Source organism: Protopterus annectens, chromosome 10.part0 (genome assembly GCF_019279795.1).
Source record: "Protopterus annectens isolate FY-2018-M chromosome 10.part0, PAN1.0, whole genome shotgun sequence".
NCBI classification, from domain to species: Eukaryota; Metazoa; Chordata; order Ceratodontiformes; family Protopteridae; genus Protopterus; species Protopterus annectens.
Genome location: NC_056744.1, coordinates 746625282 through 746638589, shown reverse-complemented (window position 1 = coordinate 746638589; position 13308 = coordinate 746625282). Strand labels below are relative to the sequence as shown.

The 13308-nt window shown below is 37.5% G+C and overlaps 1 protein-coding gene across 1 annotated transcript in view; it reads right to left on the bottom strand.

Annotated features, from left to right (window-relative positions):
• The window catches only part of LOC122814197 (regulator of G-protein signaling 21-like), a 115836-nt gene extending 112157 nt beyond the window's left edge, over positions 1-3679 (bottom strand). The window contains exon 1 of the mRNA XM_044086803.1: positions 3555-3679. Within this exon, the coding sequence (XP_043942738.1) occupies positions 3555-3679 (125 nt within the window). The remainder of the gene's footprint in view (positions 1-3554) is intronic.
• Positions 3680-13308: the final 9629 nt, after the last annotated feature.

Below are 13308 nucleotides of genomic sequence, written 5' to 3'. Positions count from 1 at the left end.
CAAAGTATTAATGAGTAAGGAAGGTACAAAGTAATAATGAGTAAGGAGGGTACAAAGTAATAATGAGTAAGGAAGGTGCAAAGCAATAATTAGTAAGGAGGGTACAGAGTAATAATGAGTAAGGAGGGTACAAATTAATAATGAGTAAGGAAGGTACAAAGCAATCATTAGTAAGGAGGGTACAGAGTAATAATGAGTAAGGAGGGTACAAAGTAATAATGAATAAGGAAGGTAAAAAGTAATAATTAGTAAGGAGGGTACAGAGTAATAATGAGTAATGAGGGTACAAAGTAATAATGTGTAAGGAGGGTATAAAGTAATAATGAGTAAGGAGGGTACAAAGTAATAATGAGTAAGGAAGATACAAAGCAATAATTAGTAAGGAGGGTACAGAGTAATAATGAGTAAGGATGGTACAAAGTAATAATGAGTAAGGAGCATACAAAGTAATAATGAGTAAGAAAGGTGCAAAGTAATAATGAGTAAGGAGGGTACAAAGTAATAATGAGCAAGTGTACAAGTTCAGTCTTGGTCTACTGGGGTTTGCAGCACATAAAACAGCCATGCCTACCTCAGGGATTACTGTTGGTGAGGTCATTCCTAAGGCCCTTGAAGCACTTTTGGCCCTTCTGTTCCAACACCCATTTCTGGATTTTCTATGTCTGGATTATACTTGTTATTTTAATTAGGTGGTGTGGGAGAATGCCTCTGTACATTCCTATGTAGCTGGGTGCATGTCAATAATGGTACGAGATTGCATTCATGACTTTTGTGATTCCATGTGGTAGTCCAAAGCCTACATGTGGATTGCACATGTACCATTCTCAGGTGGTTTTGTATCGCTGAGTGTGCTGTTGGAATAGACACACTGTATTTGATAAACATGCTGCATGTCACTGGCATGGAGGCTGTCTAACACTGGAAATGAAATCTGTGCTTTTATGGGGAGTAATGAGATGCATTTCACCTCACTTGTACTCTACCAATGTTTGTAAATATAGATGGAGTATGCTTGCTTCTGTGGCCCATGGACATACAGAGGATTCTGGCTGTCAAAGATACATCCTTATGTCTGGAACACATCCTATCGGACCACTGACACATGTCAATGCAACAACCTGAAGCACACCATGCCTACCAGCAGCACACAGATGGAAGCTGTACACATGGTATTCTCCCAACCTTCATAGATGGCAGCTGTACACAAGGTAGTCACCAATCATTCATAGATGGCAGCTGTACACATGGTAGTCTCCCATCCTTCATAGATGGCAGCTGTACACATGGTGGTATCCCATCCTTCATAGATGGCACCTGTACACACGGTACTCTCCCATCATTCTTACCATGTAACAAGGGTATCTCCAGCACTGGGCAGTTTGTGAGTGTCTGAGCAGGATATAAGCATGTATAAAGTGAAACCAGCTTTAGTGTATATTAATTTGATATTCCTGATTTTCATGCCTGAAGGTGGCTCTCAACAAAAGGGTAAATTCTCACAGGCAGAGAATGACAAGATGCAGTGAACCCTTCATCAGCATGATCTGTGGATACTCTGGCACAAGAGATCAGATGGTCCTTCCATGTGCATGTCTTGTGGGACCCAAAAGAGGAGATCAGTGCTGTCAGAGGCCAAAGCTGGAGATAAGAGCTGATCCATAGAAGTATGAGTGACATGATTGTACAGGCACACAGTAAGGCAACCCATATGATACAGGAACAGAAGGCCAGGAGTGGGGGTCCACCAACAGACATACCACTGAAAGAAATGGAGGAATTCTGGGCATGACTGTCTGTGGATCTAGAGAGTTTACGAAGCCATTGTGGAGCATATGGTTTGACAAGTTACACATGGCACGTCAAATATCCATTAGTGATGACCAGAGGTGGGCATCTCTGAACATGTTGTGCTGTCTAGAGTGTTTATCTAGATCAGGGTCATGCAGTTAAGAAGTATGTTTTATTTGTCATTACAGAACCATCTGGCTTACAACTGCAAAGGCAGTCTGCTTAAGGCATTTTAACTATATATTTTCCAAAGCATTCTGTTAAGTAAGAGTAGTTTCTCTGGGCTGCAGATGTTTATTAAGGTTTGTCCATAATCTGAGTAATGATCATGTGTTTTACTGGTGTTGCAGTGTCAGGTTCCTCCATGGTGGATGCAGGCTTGCCTGATGGTGGAGAACTGTCTGGGCCTGATAACTGCCAAATACTGGCACAGTCAGTGGTCAGTTTCTTTGTGGTAGTCTCATTTAATGTGATGGCGATATGCCTATCCCCACTTCCATAGAAAAAGTTTCTGTGCTTGTGGAACCTATCCCTTAGACCTAGGATGCCACTCAAGGGCAGCATGTGGTCAACATGTCAGACCAGAGACTGGCTTACTCATCAACAGTAGAGAACACTTGTTCATTGTCAGATTCAATAAAGATGAAGATAACCTGAGGGTTAGATGTGTTTGTATCAGAAAATGTCCTGGGTACCCCCTGTGCTGCATTCCCTTGTAGCCATTACTCAGTGATTGTGGAGGGTTAGTTACAGCTTTAATGGCTGGGACAGTACGTGGCCATTATGGTAACCTATGTAAGTGCCTTTTGCAGATGTGGACCATTACAGACAGGGGACATCAAAGTGTTTTCATGCTGCCAGTGCTTATTTTGGACACCTATCATAGCAGCCACTCTTCCTGTTACCTTTCCACATGTCCACAGTGGTAAAGCCCACAGTTATAGGGGGAAGGCATTGTCACGGACCCATAACACCATCACTTCAACACCACCATCCAGCACTGGAGACACTACAAGGCATCATGGATTTAGACATGGACAGGGTGTTCATGCTGAGACCACAGACAACACATCCTGTCATTCATACTCTTGGAGCATTCTGTCTTCTGTATATTCCATGGATTGTGCATCTGACCATCCTAGAAGAGGGTGCCATATGGATGACAATATGCATCATTAGCACATATGTCAGCTACAAGTGACTTAGACCATTCTATTGGATACTGTTATTATGCTGCATTATCTGCTGAAGCTATAGCCATGCACATGCAGACACACACATAAAAACTGCCCACTTCCACCCAGTCACAAGACATTGGAAACACCACACCCCATACCCTCCCTCGGCAATCTGCTCTACTGTCCAGGGCCACTTACTAATGTTCACAAACACACACATACACACACACACACACACACACACACACACACACACACACACACACACACACACACACACACACACAGCATTAACCATATTCCCATGTGCACCCCCACAAATATGCCACCTAATGTTGACATGTGCCACCGAGGTTATCCACACCTTTGTTTATGAAGACAGCTGTGTCCTGCTCTCAGCATTCTGTTGCCTTGGTAGCTGGAGTCTGAAGCACAGTCTGCACAGCATATGCATAATATAGCACAGCATGGGTGCATTATTGTGTGTAACATCTTTATTGCTACTTATTTTGGCCTACATTATACTGCCTTTGTACTTGTAATCCAAGTGCTCCTCTAATGACAAATAAGAGATGCTACCTCTTTCACCTTGCATTGTCATTCACTGCAGCTGCCTCTACAAAAGGTTCATCAACAGGCACCTTGTCTGCTTCTGTATCCAGGACTTCCTCCTGAATTATTTTTTTCTGCCATATTAGGTTCAGTAGCAACATGTTGTGTAATATCATACATATTTCAACAACTTTATTGTATGTTCCACTGTCTTACTACATGGAACCACCAAAGACTGCATTGATTATTCCCATTATTCCTCTAAATCGATCTCAACCTGAGTGTTATTGCTTTTCACACAAAATCATCTAGCACAATGCAGAAAAGGTTTCTGAAGCTAGTGTATTTAAATGCTAGCAGAATCATTATGAAACGTTAGACATGTTAGATGGCTTATAAAACAGTAGACTAGACTACTACTAGTTGGAGTTATTTACTCTTAGTATCACTGTCAATCCCTGCATAATACATACTAATAACATTAATTTACTTATTTGTTTGTTTTATTTTCTGATAGTTTGCACAATTCTTTCTTTGTTTATTTCAATGTGCTTACCAAGATGGTCTGAATAAGTCAAAGTCACTTTTCAGAGGAGGCTTAGAGAGAAAAGCTCTCAAGAAAGAGAATACCATACACGGTAAAGTCATACAGATGAAGTAGAAAATATAATAACTAAAATGATGGATTGTAACTATACATTTGAGGATGTAATATAATTTATATATCAGATGTAAAAAAAAGTTAACTTAATAGACAGGCTTTACAACAAGTTATATGCTGTGAAAGTTTAATTTGTCTATCAGAAGCATCATAGTTACAAATAAAGAACAGGGAGATAGTGTTTAAAGGAAGGCCAGATAGTTGTAGGTGAGCAGTAAGAATAAAAAAAAGGTTAGAATGCTGGACATTGTAGAGGATAAGAGGTTTGAGGTGAAGAGGTCAACATTTGTGCAATTTTGTTAGATAGGTGTAAGATTAATATGTGTAAATATAATGCAAATATAGTAGATAATATGAAGTACAATCAAGAACAATTCCAATTCCAGCTGGATATTAGGTATGTTTTTAGTTTGTTATGTAATATGTTGCAGTTTGATTCAAAACAGCAAATTTTCATTCAAAACAGCAACAGTTGCTAGCGGTCCAACTGAACTACATGTCTAAAAAGAAACAACTGGATATAAATAGTAGGCAATTTACTTTTCGTATTTTCTTAGACTTGTAATTAGCATATCTATGGGTGTAGTTATGCTCTTGCAAAGATAACAACACAATAATATTTTTTTTTCTGTTTCTAGTTTTATTTTTCTTGCATGCAATGTTGTTTTAGATTGCTCTTCTAAATTATGTAGGAACACATCAGAAGCAAAGGCCATTATGTTAAAATGTGGATGCTGCAAAAATAATAAACATTACTTATATTTACTGGTTGTTTAACAGTTTAACCCCATTAGGCCAGTGCCATCTTCTCAGGGGAGACCTGATGTGGTAATTATATTGACTTGGGGAAATTTGGCCAGGCTACAATGGAACAACTCCAACTCTTTTTGAGGGGAGGAAGTCATGCACTCTGTGGAGGTGCTAGGTGGCACCAATGGGCAGCTACTGCAGTTCTGGGAATTCCATGATGGAGGAAGTGCATCAGAGCTGACAGAGTTGGAAAAAGGAGGACTGATGTCACAAGTGCTGGCAGATTGGAGGAATTAGGCAGAGCCAAACGAAGCAGAAGAAGTGTAATGGACTGGCGTGATGGAGAGAGAGCATTACATAAAGAGGAAACTGAGAAGTTGTAAGCATATGCAACTGCTGGCGATAGGAAAAGAAGAAAGGTATTTCTGGGTGGTGAAATAACCAGTTTTCAGGGTTCACCTCTGCAAAAAGTTTTTTTGTTACAAGAAATAAAAAATTATGCAGATGCAACAGGCAAGGGAGAATGGAAGAAAAAAGTGAGATGGTTCAAAGATTTTCAGTTTTTCAACAGCAACAGAGAAGACAGACAATGGTAAGAATAAAAAAGTAAAGATGATGGCAGTGTGACCAAGTAAAACATTAAAGAGAAAGTATTATGTTGTCACTAGGGTTCAATTCATTTCACAGCTACTTTAATTGTAGTCCTAAACTCTGAAATAAATAGTCTTTCCCTCATGCTGTTTTTTTCCAATCATTTACAAGCTTCAACTTGTTGGAAAAATGTATGACTGAGACTGAAAAAAAAATACAGCATCATCATGGAAAGACTTTCATTTCAAAGTTAGGGGATACAACTGAACAGGAAAATGAATTTGCAATTTAAGACTTAGATATGGAAGAGTATAATTTAAAACAGTTTTTTTTTACTTAAATTATGTTATAAAGTACATGAAGTTAAAAAAAAATATGTGTTGAAAGAAATGTATGGGCAGGGGATTACAAAGTGTGGGTAACTACTGATGTTAAGGATGGGACAATTCAACATGTTTCAAATGCTATAACTGTGAATGGTAATAGAGGGTTTGCTAGTTATGGGGCCAACCTAAAACATGTTAATTTTGTGAGAATAAAAATGATTTAGTTCAAGACTGCAATGAATGAAAGTGTGCCCAATGAGGGAAGAGGAGACATAGAGCAGAAAACTGTAAGCTTGTTTGGAGAAAATGTAAAGAACTTGGAGAGTTCTGGTTTGAATGTCCCATATTAGAAAAATAAAAAAATACATGAGGAAGAAAGATGCACAGTAGAAAATATTAGTACAGAAAATGAAGAATAGAAGGTGACATGGGGGGAGGAGATATTGAAGAAAGGTTAAAGAATGAAGAGGCAATTAGTTATAAATATACAGGAGGAGAACAGTTTTGAAATTTTAGAAACTGAAGATGAAGAGGCAGAAGTGAATACAGGAAATGAACAAGAAAAAAACATAACACAAAATTAATTTGTTGAAGATATAGGAGAAGGAAAAGTAAAACAAGATACAAAAAAGGAAATGGATGACATACAAATTTTAGTATTAAACGTGAATAGCATTTGAAATTATATAAAATGTATGGTGGTAGTGGAATAAGAGATGATAGATGATTAGACAGTTGTAATGCCATCAAATTGGGGAAATCAGAAGAAGTTGAGAATTGATACAGAAGGGAAGACAGTGAAACAGGTTAACAACTTCAAGTGTCTGGGAGGGGTGGTTGAGGAGAAGGGAAGTCTGAATGAAGAGGTTAAAGCTAGAACTTGAAAGGTAAATCAATTATAAAAAATAGATAATATTTTATATGAAAAGTATATAAATGTATGGGTAGAAAAATGGGAAAAGAAAAGGAGGAAAAAGAATATGTGAATATAATGAAATTATGTAAGCTAAACTTAAGTGATGTCAACAGGAAAAGAAATGAAAATAATTGCATAATATGAATTTGGAAACGTTTTATGTGCTCATGGATAAAATTAAAAGAAGATGAAAAAGGCAATAAAATACAAAAGAAAACTGGCATGGCATATGTGATTTTTTTTTTTTGCAGAGAATCGTATTACAAAATATGAAAGGTAATATGAAATAGAAGGTAATAGAGAAAATAAAATGTATTGACTGCAATGACAAAGAAAGACATTTTTTGTTGTAAAATGAATAAAACATTGAGAAATTAAAAAAAAATAAACATAGATCAGAAGGATGTAAATCTATAAATATGAATGTGATGTTTTATGGTAAGTAATACAAAGTAAAGAAATGTGATACTGAAAAGTGGTATAAAGTATTGTTTGTGGCAACCTGGATGATGTGGAAAAAATATATGATGAGTTGCTATGTAACAAGAATAAAATGAGAGACTAATATATTAACATAAGATAGTTGTAGGAGAAAGGGAGGAGGACAGAGAAAAAAATATAAAAGGAAATGAATAAAATGTAATTGTTTTGTTAATTTTTCTTATGTTGGTAATGTGTAAACAGTGCTTTCTGTGAAGGATGGGTCCTGGGCTGGCAACTCAATACTGTAAAAACCCCACTGCCAATCAATCGGCATACTGGTGACCTGTTGTGGTGACCCTTAACTGGGAAAACCAGAAAGACAGTTTTAAATATGAACATAAAATAGTTGATTTTAGTGTGTGTGTGTGTGTTTGTGTGTGTGTGTGTGTGTGTGTGTGTGTGTGCTTGTGTGTGTGGGTGGGGTATGGTATAAAATGAATGGAAAAGTTAATAAAATAACCCCTACTCTATTTTCAGTAAGGGCTGTGGGATTTGTTTACAGCCACCTGAACTACTACCATTACAGGGGATAGGACCTTAGTTTTTTTGTCTCATCTCAAGGACGTTACACTCAGGGAGTGCATATCCCCCCACACACCCCATGCTGCACTGCAGTGGCAGTGTTAAAAAAAATAATCCAAGTCCCCAGTGTGGAAATAGAACCCACAGCTTTCTGAACTTTCAGTACCCAAAGCAAGCATCTTAATGTTGGACCACTGACACTGTTAAATGTAATACTTCTAAATATATATTTTGTCTTGGCTATACAGTTTCAGAGTTTTTTTTAATGAAAGCAACCTGTCAGTGCAGTTATTAGATCCTGGCATCTTTTGTATGCATAACTGCATAAAAAAATGGTGGTGCTCTGTGTGGCAGTGGCTGCTTTGGATTCCAGGAACTTCAGGAAAATCAGTTACAGAGGCAGGAAATGAAGGTATATTAAGCTACAATGCAGAGAATTTGCTAGAAATTGGATCTACAATCTCGCTGTGCTGTCTGTATGATGAGCTACTAGTAGAGAGGCCTGTAAGGCCGAACATACTACAGGAACTCCTAAAGCTGGGCATTTTCCTGGAATATGGCCAGAAATGTTAACATCTGGCTAATCATACATTTATCACTCCTGGCAAATACTTAAAAAAGAAAACAGGTGCAAGACTGTGAAAAAGAGGAACAAGAGCTGGAATTACAAGCAGATTACAAGGTAAACCTCACAGGCCTGCACTGCCTTCCATACTTCTGGCTAAATATGCTCACTAGAAAGTAAGATGGATTACTTAAGGCTAGAATTCTTTTCACAAAAAAGGTGAGCAACATTTATTTGTGTTTATTGAAATGTGGCTAAGTACCAGTATCAATGACAGCACAGTAAACATACAGGGAATTACTTTATTCAGAGCTGATAGAATTCAATCACTCTGTAGCAAATTGCATGGTGTGGGAGTATGTATATATGTGAATAACAGTTGGTGTAGCATCTGTGAAGTGATTACCTCTTTCTGCTTAGAAAACATTGAATTTCTGTCTGTAAAATGCAGGCCATATTACCTGTCTAGACAATTTAATGGAGTATGCATCATGGTAGTCTACATTCTACCCAGTGCGAGCACCAATGAAGCATTGTCTCCTCTTTATCAGTCCGTAAGTGATCTCCAAAACAGGAACCCAGAATAATTGCAGGTGACTTTAACCAGACCAACCTAAGGTCAGCACTACCCCACTACCATTAACATATGAATTTTGCCATGAGGGGAGAAAATACTCTAGATAAGGTATACACCAACATTAATCAGGCATATAAGGCAGCACCTTATCCACCAACTCTGATCATCTTGCCATCATGCTGGTTCTTGCATATAAGCCACTGCTGAAATCTTGCAAACTGGCAAGGAAACAAATAAGGCTATGGCCTCATAGAGCAGTCTCAGCACTTCAGGACTGCTTCAAATGTAGAGAATGGTCAGTGTTTAAGTACGCAGCCTTGTCAAACAACCAAATTGACCTGGAAGCATATACAGAGTCTGTTATAGCTTACATCTCAAAATGTGTAGATGATGTAACTACCATCAAGTGCATCACCATATGAGTGAAACAAAAGCCATGGTTAACCAGTGAAGTGCATGAAAGCATGAAATGCAGGATTCAGATCCAAGGACAAGGAAGCCCTAAATATATCCAGAGGCAATCTGAGCAAAGATATAAAAGAAGCAAAGAGAACCTATGACAGAAAGATCCAGGGTCACTTTAATGATCAAAATGATACCAGACGTCTATGGAAGGGCATACAAAGTATAACTGACTACAAATTAACAAACAACACAAGAAGACAATGCACCACTTTATTCTCCTGGTACCTTGGCCTTTTGCCTTCAAGGGGTAACTTTCCACATAACCAGCAGTTCTTAAATTTGAAATCAATATAGGGTGTTTTGTTAAAATGCTATGTGGGTTTTTGGCAGAGGATGTTTGTGTGTATATTTACATTTATGCACTTATTGTGTATATATATATATATATATATATATATATATATATATATATATATATATATATATATATGTATATTAATGTCTTAAAGTAAGTAGGGAAAGTTTGTGTATATATTTATGTATTTAGTATATTTATATATATATATATATGTATGTAACAATGCATTTAAATTTGGCACTGAATTTATATGTGGTATTTGAGGGGTTTAAATGATTGGAGGATTGTTTAATTGTTGAACTGATTAACTAACCCATCAGGGTATGTGTATTTAAGAACTGCTGGTGATGTGGAAAGTTATCCCTTGGAGGTAAAAGGCTGAGGTACCAGGAGAATAAAGTTGTGCATTGGCTTCTTGTGTTGTTTGTTAATTTGATATCTGTGTGTGGTGTTGTTGTAGAGTACTTTATAGATTGGAAGCCATCCTTTTGGGTGGATATGGGTGTTTCCAGCAGTAACTTCTCCTTTTCGAATTTTTTTAAGGAGAGGGAAATGAAATTTTCGCAACTGGATCCATGGTGTTCCCCAGTATTGAATGGCCTGGTAGGGTGTTTTAAACAATTGGAGAGACTGCTATCTAAAGAAGTGAGCTTATTTTATGATGTGAAGTTGCTGGAGAAATATTTGAGTCTTATAATTATACCTAGAGGTCTCCGTGTGGATCGTTTATTAGCTTGCGAATTTGGGGAGGATGAGCAAGACCTGCGTGAGGAGTAGAAGTAGGTAGCTCTTGAATGTACTTTGGGCTGGTTAAGAATTTTGATCAAGCACAATAACAGAGCTTTAGAGAAGATACGGAGTGATATTCTAGCAATGGAAAAAATCCTTAAAAATGGATTTTTCTGATTCAGTTGTTGTGACTAAAATGAATGACAATAAGGAAAAATTGCAGAAGGTGTAACATGATATCATTGATAGAAAAAAGAAAAAACTGTCCTGAGATATGAATGACTTTAAAACTGGGCTGATTTACCAATGGCAGCATAAACCCTGTTTGGGATGGTCTAAAAACAAGTTCTTCAGTGATCACAATAGTGGGCATGATTCTTCATTCTACTCTGGTTAGCTAACTTCTAAGAAAGGCATTTCTTTTGAAAGCATCCCCGAGCAGGAGTCACCTGATCAGGTTAGCCAATCAGAACAAAAGCAGCGGTCCCAGCAGCAGCAGGGGAATTGTGGAAGGACAGCTAAACTAGGCAAAAGGGAAGATATTTTTAATGTGAACAACTGCGCTCAAGAGAAAAGGGCTGCATGTAAGCAAGGACTTTTAAATATAATTAATTTATCTAATTTAACTCAATTGTTGAAAGTGCACTTCTGATGGGTGCAAAGTTTATACCCACCAGGACTCACACATTAGCAAGCCTCCTGACTGAACTCAAAGATTTTGCCGTAAGCTTCATTTGAGAGTTTATTTTTCAAAAAAGACTGTAAGCCAAGCATGTAGTTTCAAAGTGGACTTTGAAGATTCACTATTGAATGTATCTATTCATGATTATGATGTTGGTATGTTTGATATAGAACACAATGATGATGAGGAATATATTTATTAATAACAAGGTTGGTAGTGGGGCATTTATTATGGGCTGTGGTCATTTTTCTGTTCCTGTACTTCCTTGATCTTCAAGTGTGTTTTCCCCTCCGAAATCGTCCCAAGTCATTTGCCTGTTTGTAAAAATGTTGTATTTTAATATTCAGAAGGAATATAAGAAGTTTAAATGGAAACAAATTAATTTGAGTAAGGATGAATGGCAGGCTTTAAAAGAACTTTGGGGGCAAACAAGCTCATTTGTGTTTAAGGAAGCTGACAAAGGGGGAAATCGGGTAGTCATGAGTAGAACACAGTACAACAGAATCCCCCAGATTCAACAAACTCCATGCAAGAATAAGAATATTCTTGCATGGAGTGGTTCGTGTCCATTTAGAATGGCAGCGCGCTTTGAATATTCATGAAAGTGCACTGCTGTACCTCCTATACAGACACGAACCGTGAACGAGTGCAGGAGGTGTGTCCAAGTAGTGCATGGACACTAAACACGCCCCCTGCACTCAGAAAGTGCCATATGGCACTTTCTAAGCTGAAATGGCATAATATTAGAGCTTTGCTCGAATATTATGCCAGTATTTCAGTGTCCATGGACACTGAAATGAAAATGATCACTTCAGTGTCCGCGGACACTGAAATAAAAACTGGCAACAGGAAAGCAATGCAGGGGGTCTGTGACAGGTTCTGTGACACACACACTGCATTGCTAATGTTCCGTATGACAATTTTGCAACCTGCTAAAGCAGGAAATGTGTGCAAATGAACACATAATGGGGGATAAATCCCCAAAAGTGAAAAAACTCAAATATAGCTCCACAAACATAGAAAGTTGATAGAGAACATATCATGTATTAGCATGAATTACGGAAGGGAAGAAGTCTGAAAGCAAATGTATGCCAATAGTCCCTTACACCAGTGCATGTTAACAAAGGAACAAATGATGGGGGGAATAAATACCACATTAGGGACACACCTGAATAATTGCCCTCACACACTTAGAAAGTTGATAGATAACAGAATATATATTAGCAGGAGTCCCTAAAGGATAGAAGCCTGAAAGCCAAATGAATGCCAGTATTTCAAGATTGCAATCCCAATTAGTTGTCAGAACACCACAATACACACCTATATAACTTAACAATATAATAATAATAATATATACTTTTTTTAATAGCCTAAGGAATGTTTAAGTGTAGCTAAGTGGGTGTGCACATTATAGCTGTCTACTTAGCATAGCTTAAACATCCCATAGGAGCTAATTGCAAATATACAGGTGAGCTTTCCAAGCTGAGATAGTGTCGTGATTAGAGTTGTGGCCTTACATGCAGGTGGTCACAGGTCGATTACCAAGACAGGTGACTTATTTTCCTATGTGAAAGTAGTGTTAAAATTATTTTAGTAAACTTAAATTATGTAGAAACTTTTTTGTCAACAAGGGTGGTGTAGCAGTTCCAAAAGTCAGAGGTCAGTATAAAAAAGATGTGAAACCCCCATATAAACACAAGTGCGCCATAAAGCATAGTCAAACAAGAGTATAATTTAATGAAAGCACATAGGGGGATGTCATGGAAGGTAAACATAAAATTATAATTTGTATATAAATATTATTTTATAATATAAAATTATAAGTATAATATGCTTAAATGTGCCTTAATCACTCTGTATCCATCAGACCTTGTTCTGCCCTGGAACAACAAAAGGATCAGTCCTGCCAAGTCTCAAACCCATTATGCTGCTCACTACAATCTCGGCAAGTACCATTACACCATCTGAGCTATGAGAATCTGTAATGTTTAAACAAACATATCATGCATTCTGGTCATTTATCATTAATGAAAAAAAAAAAAAAGCAGCAATCCCAAGTGTTGAACCCATGACCCTGAACACTATAGTCAAAAGGACGTACCACTACACCATGGGAGCTGTAAAAATTAATGTTGCTTTTTCAAACATATCATACAATAGAGGCGTACAACATTAGGGAAAAAGCTTTGTGGAATCATTAATGCGTTGTATATAGACATACATAC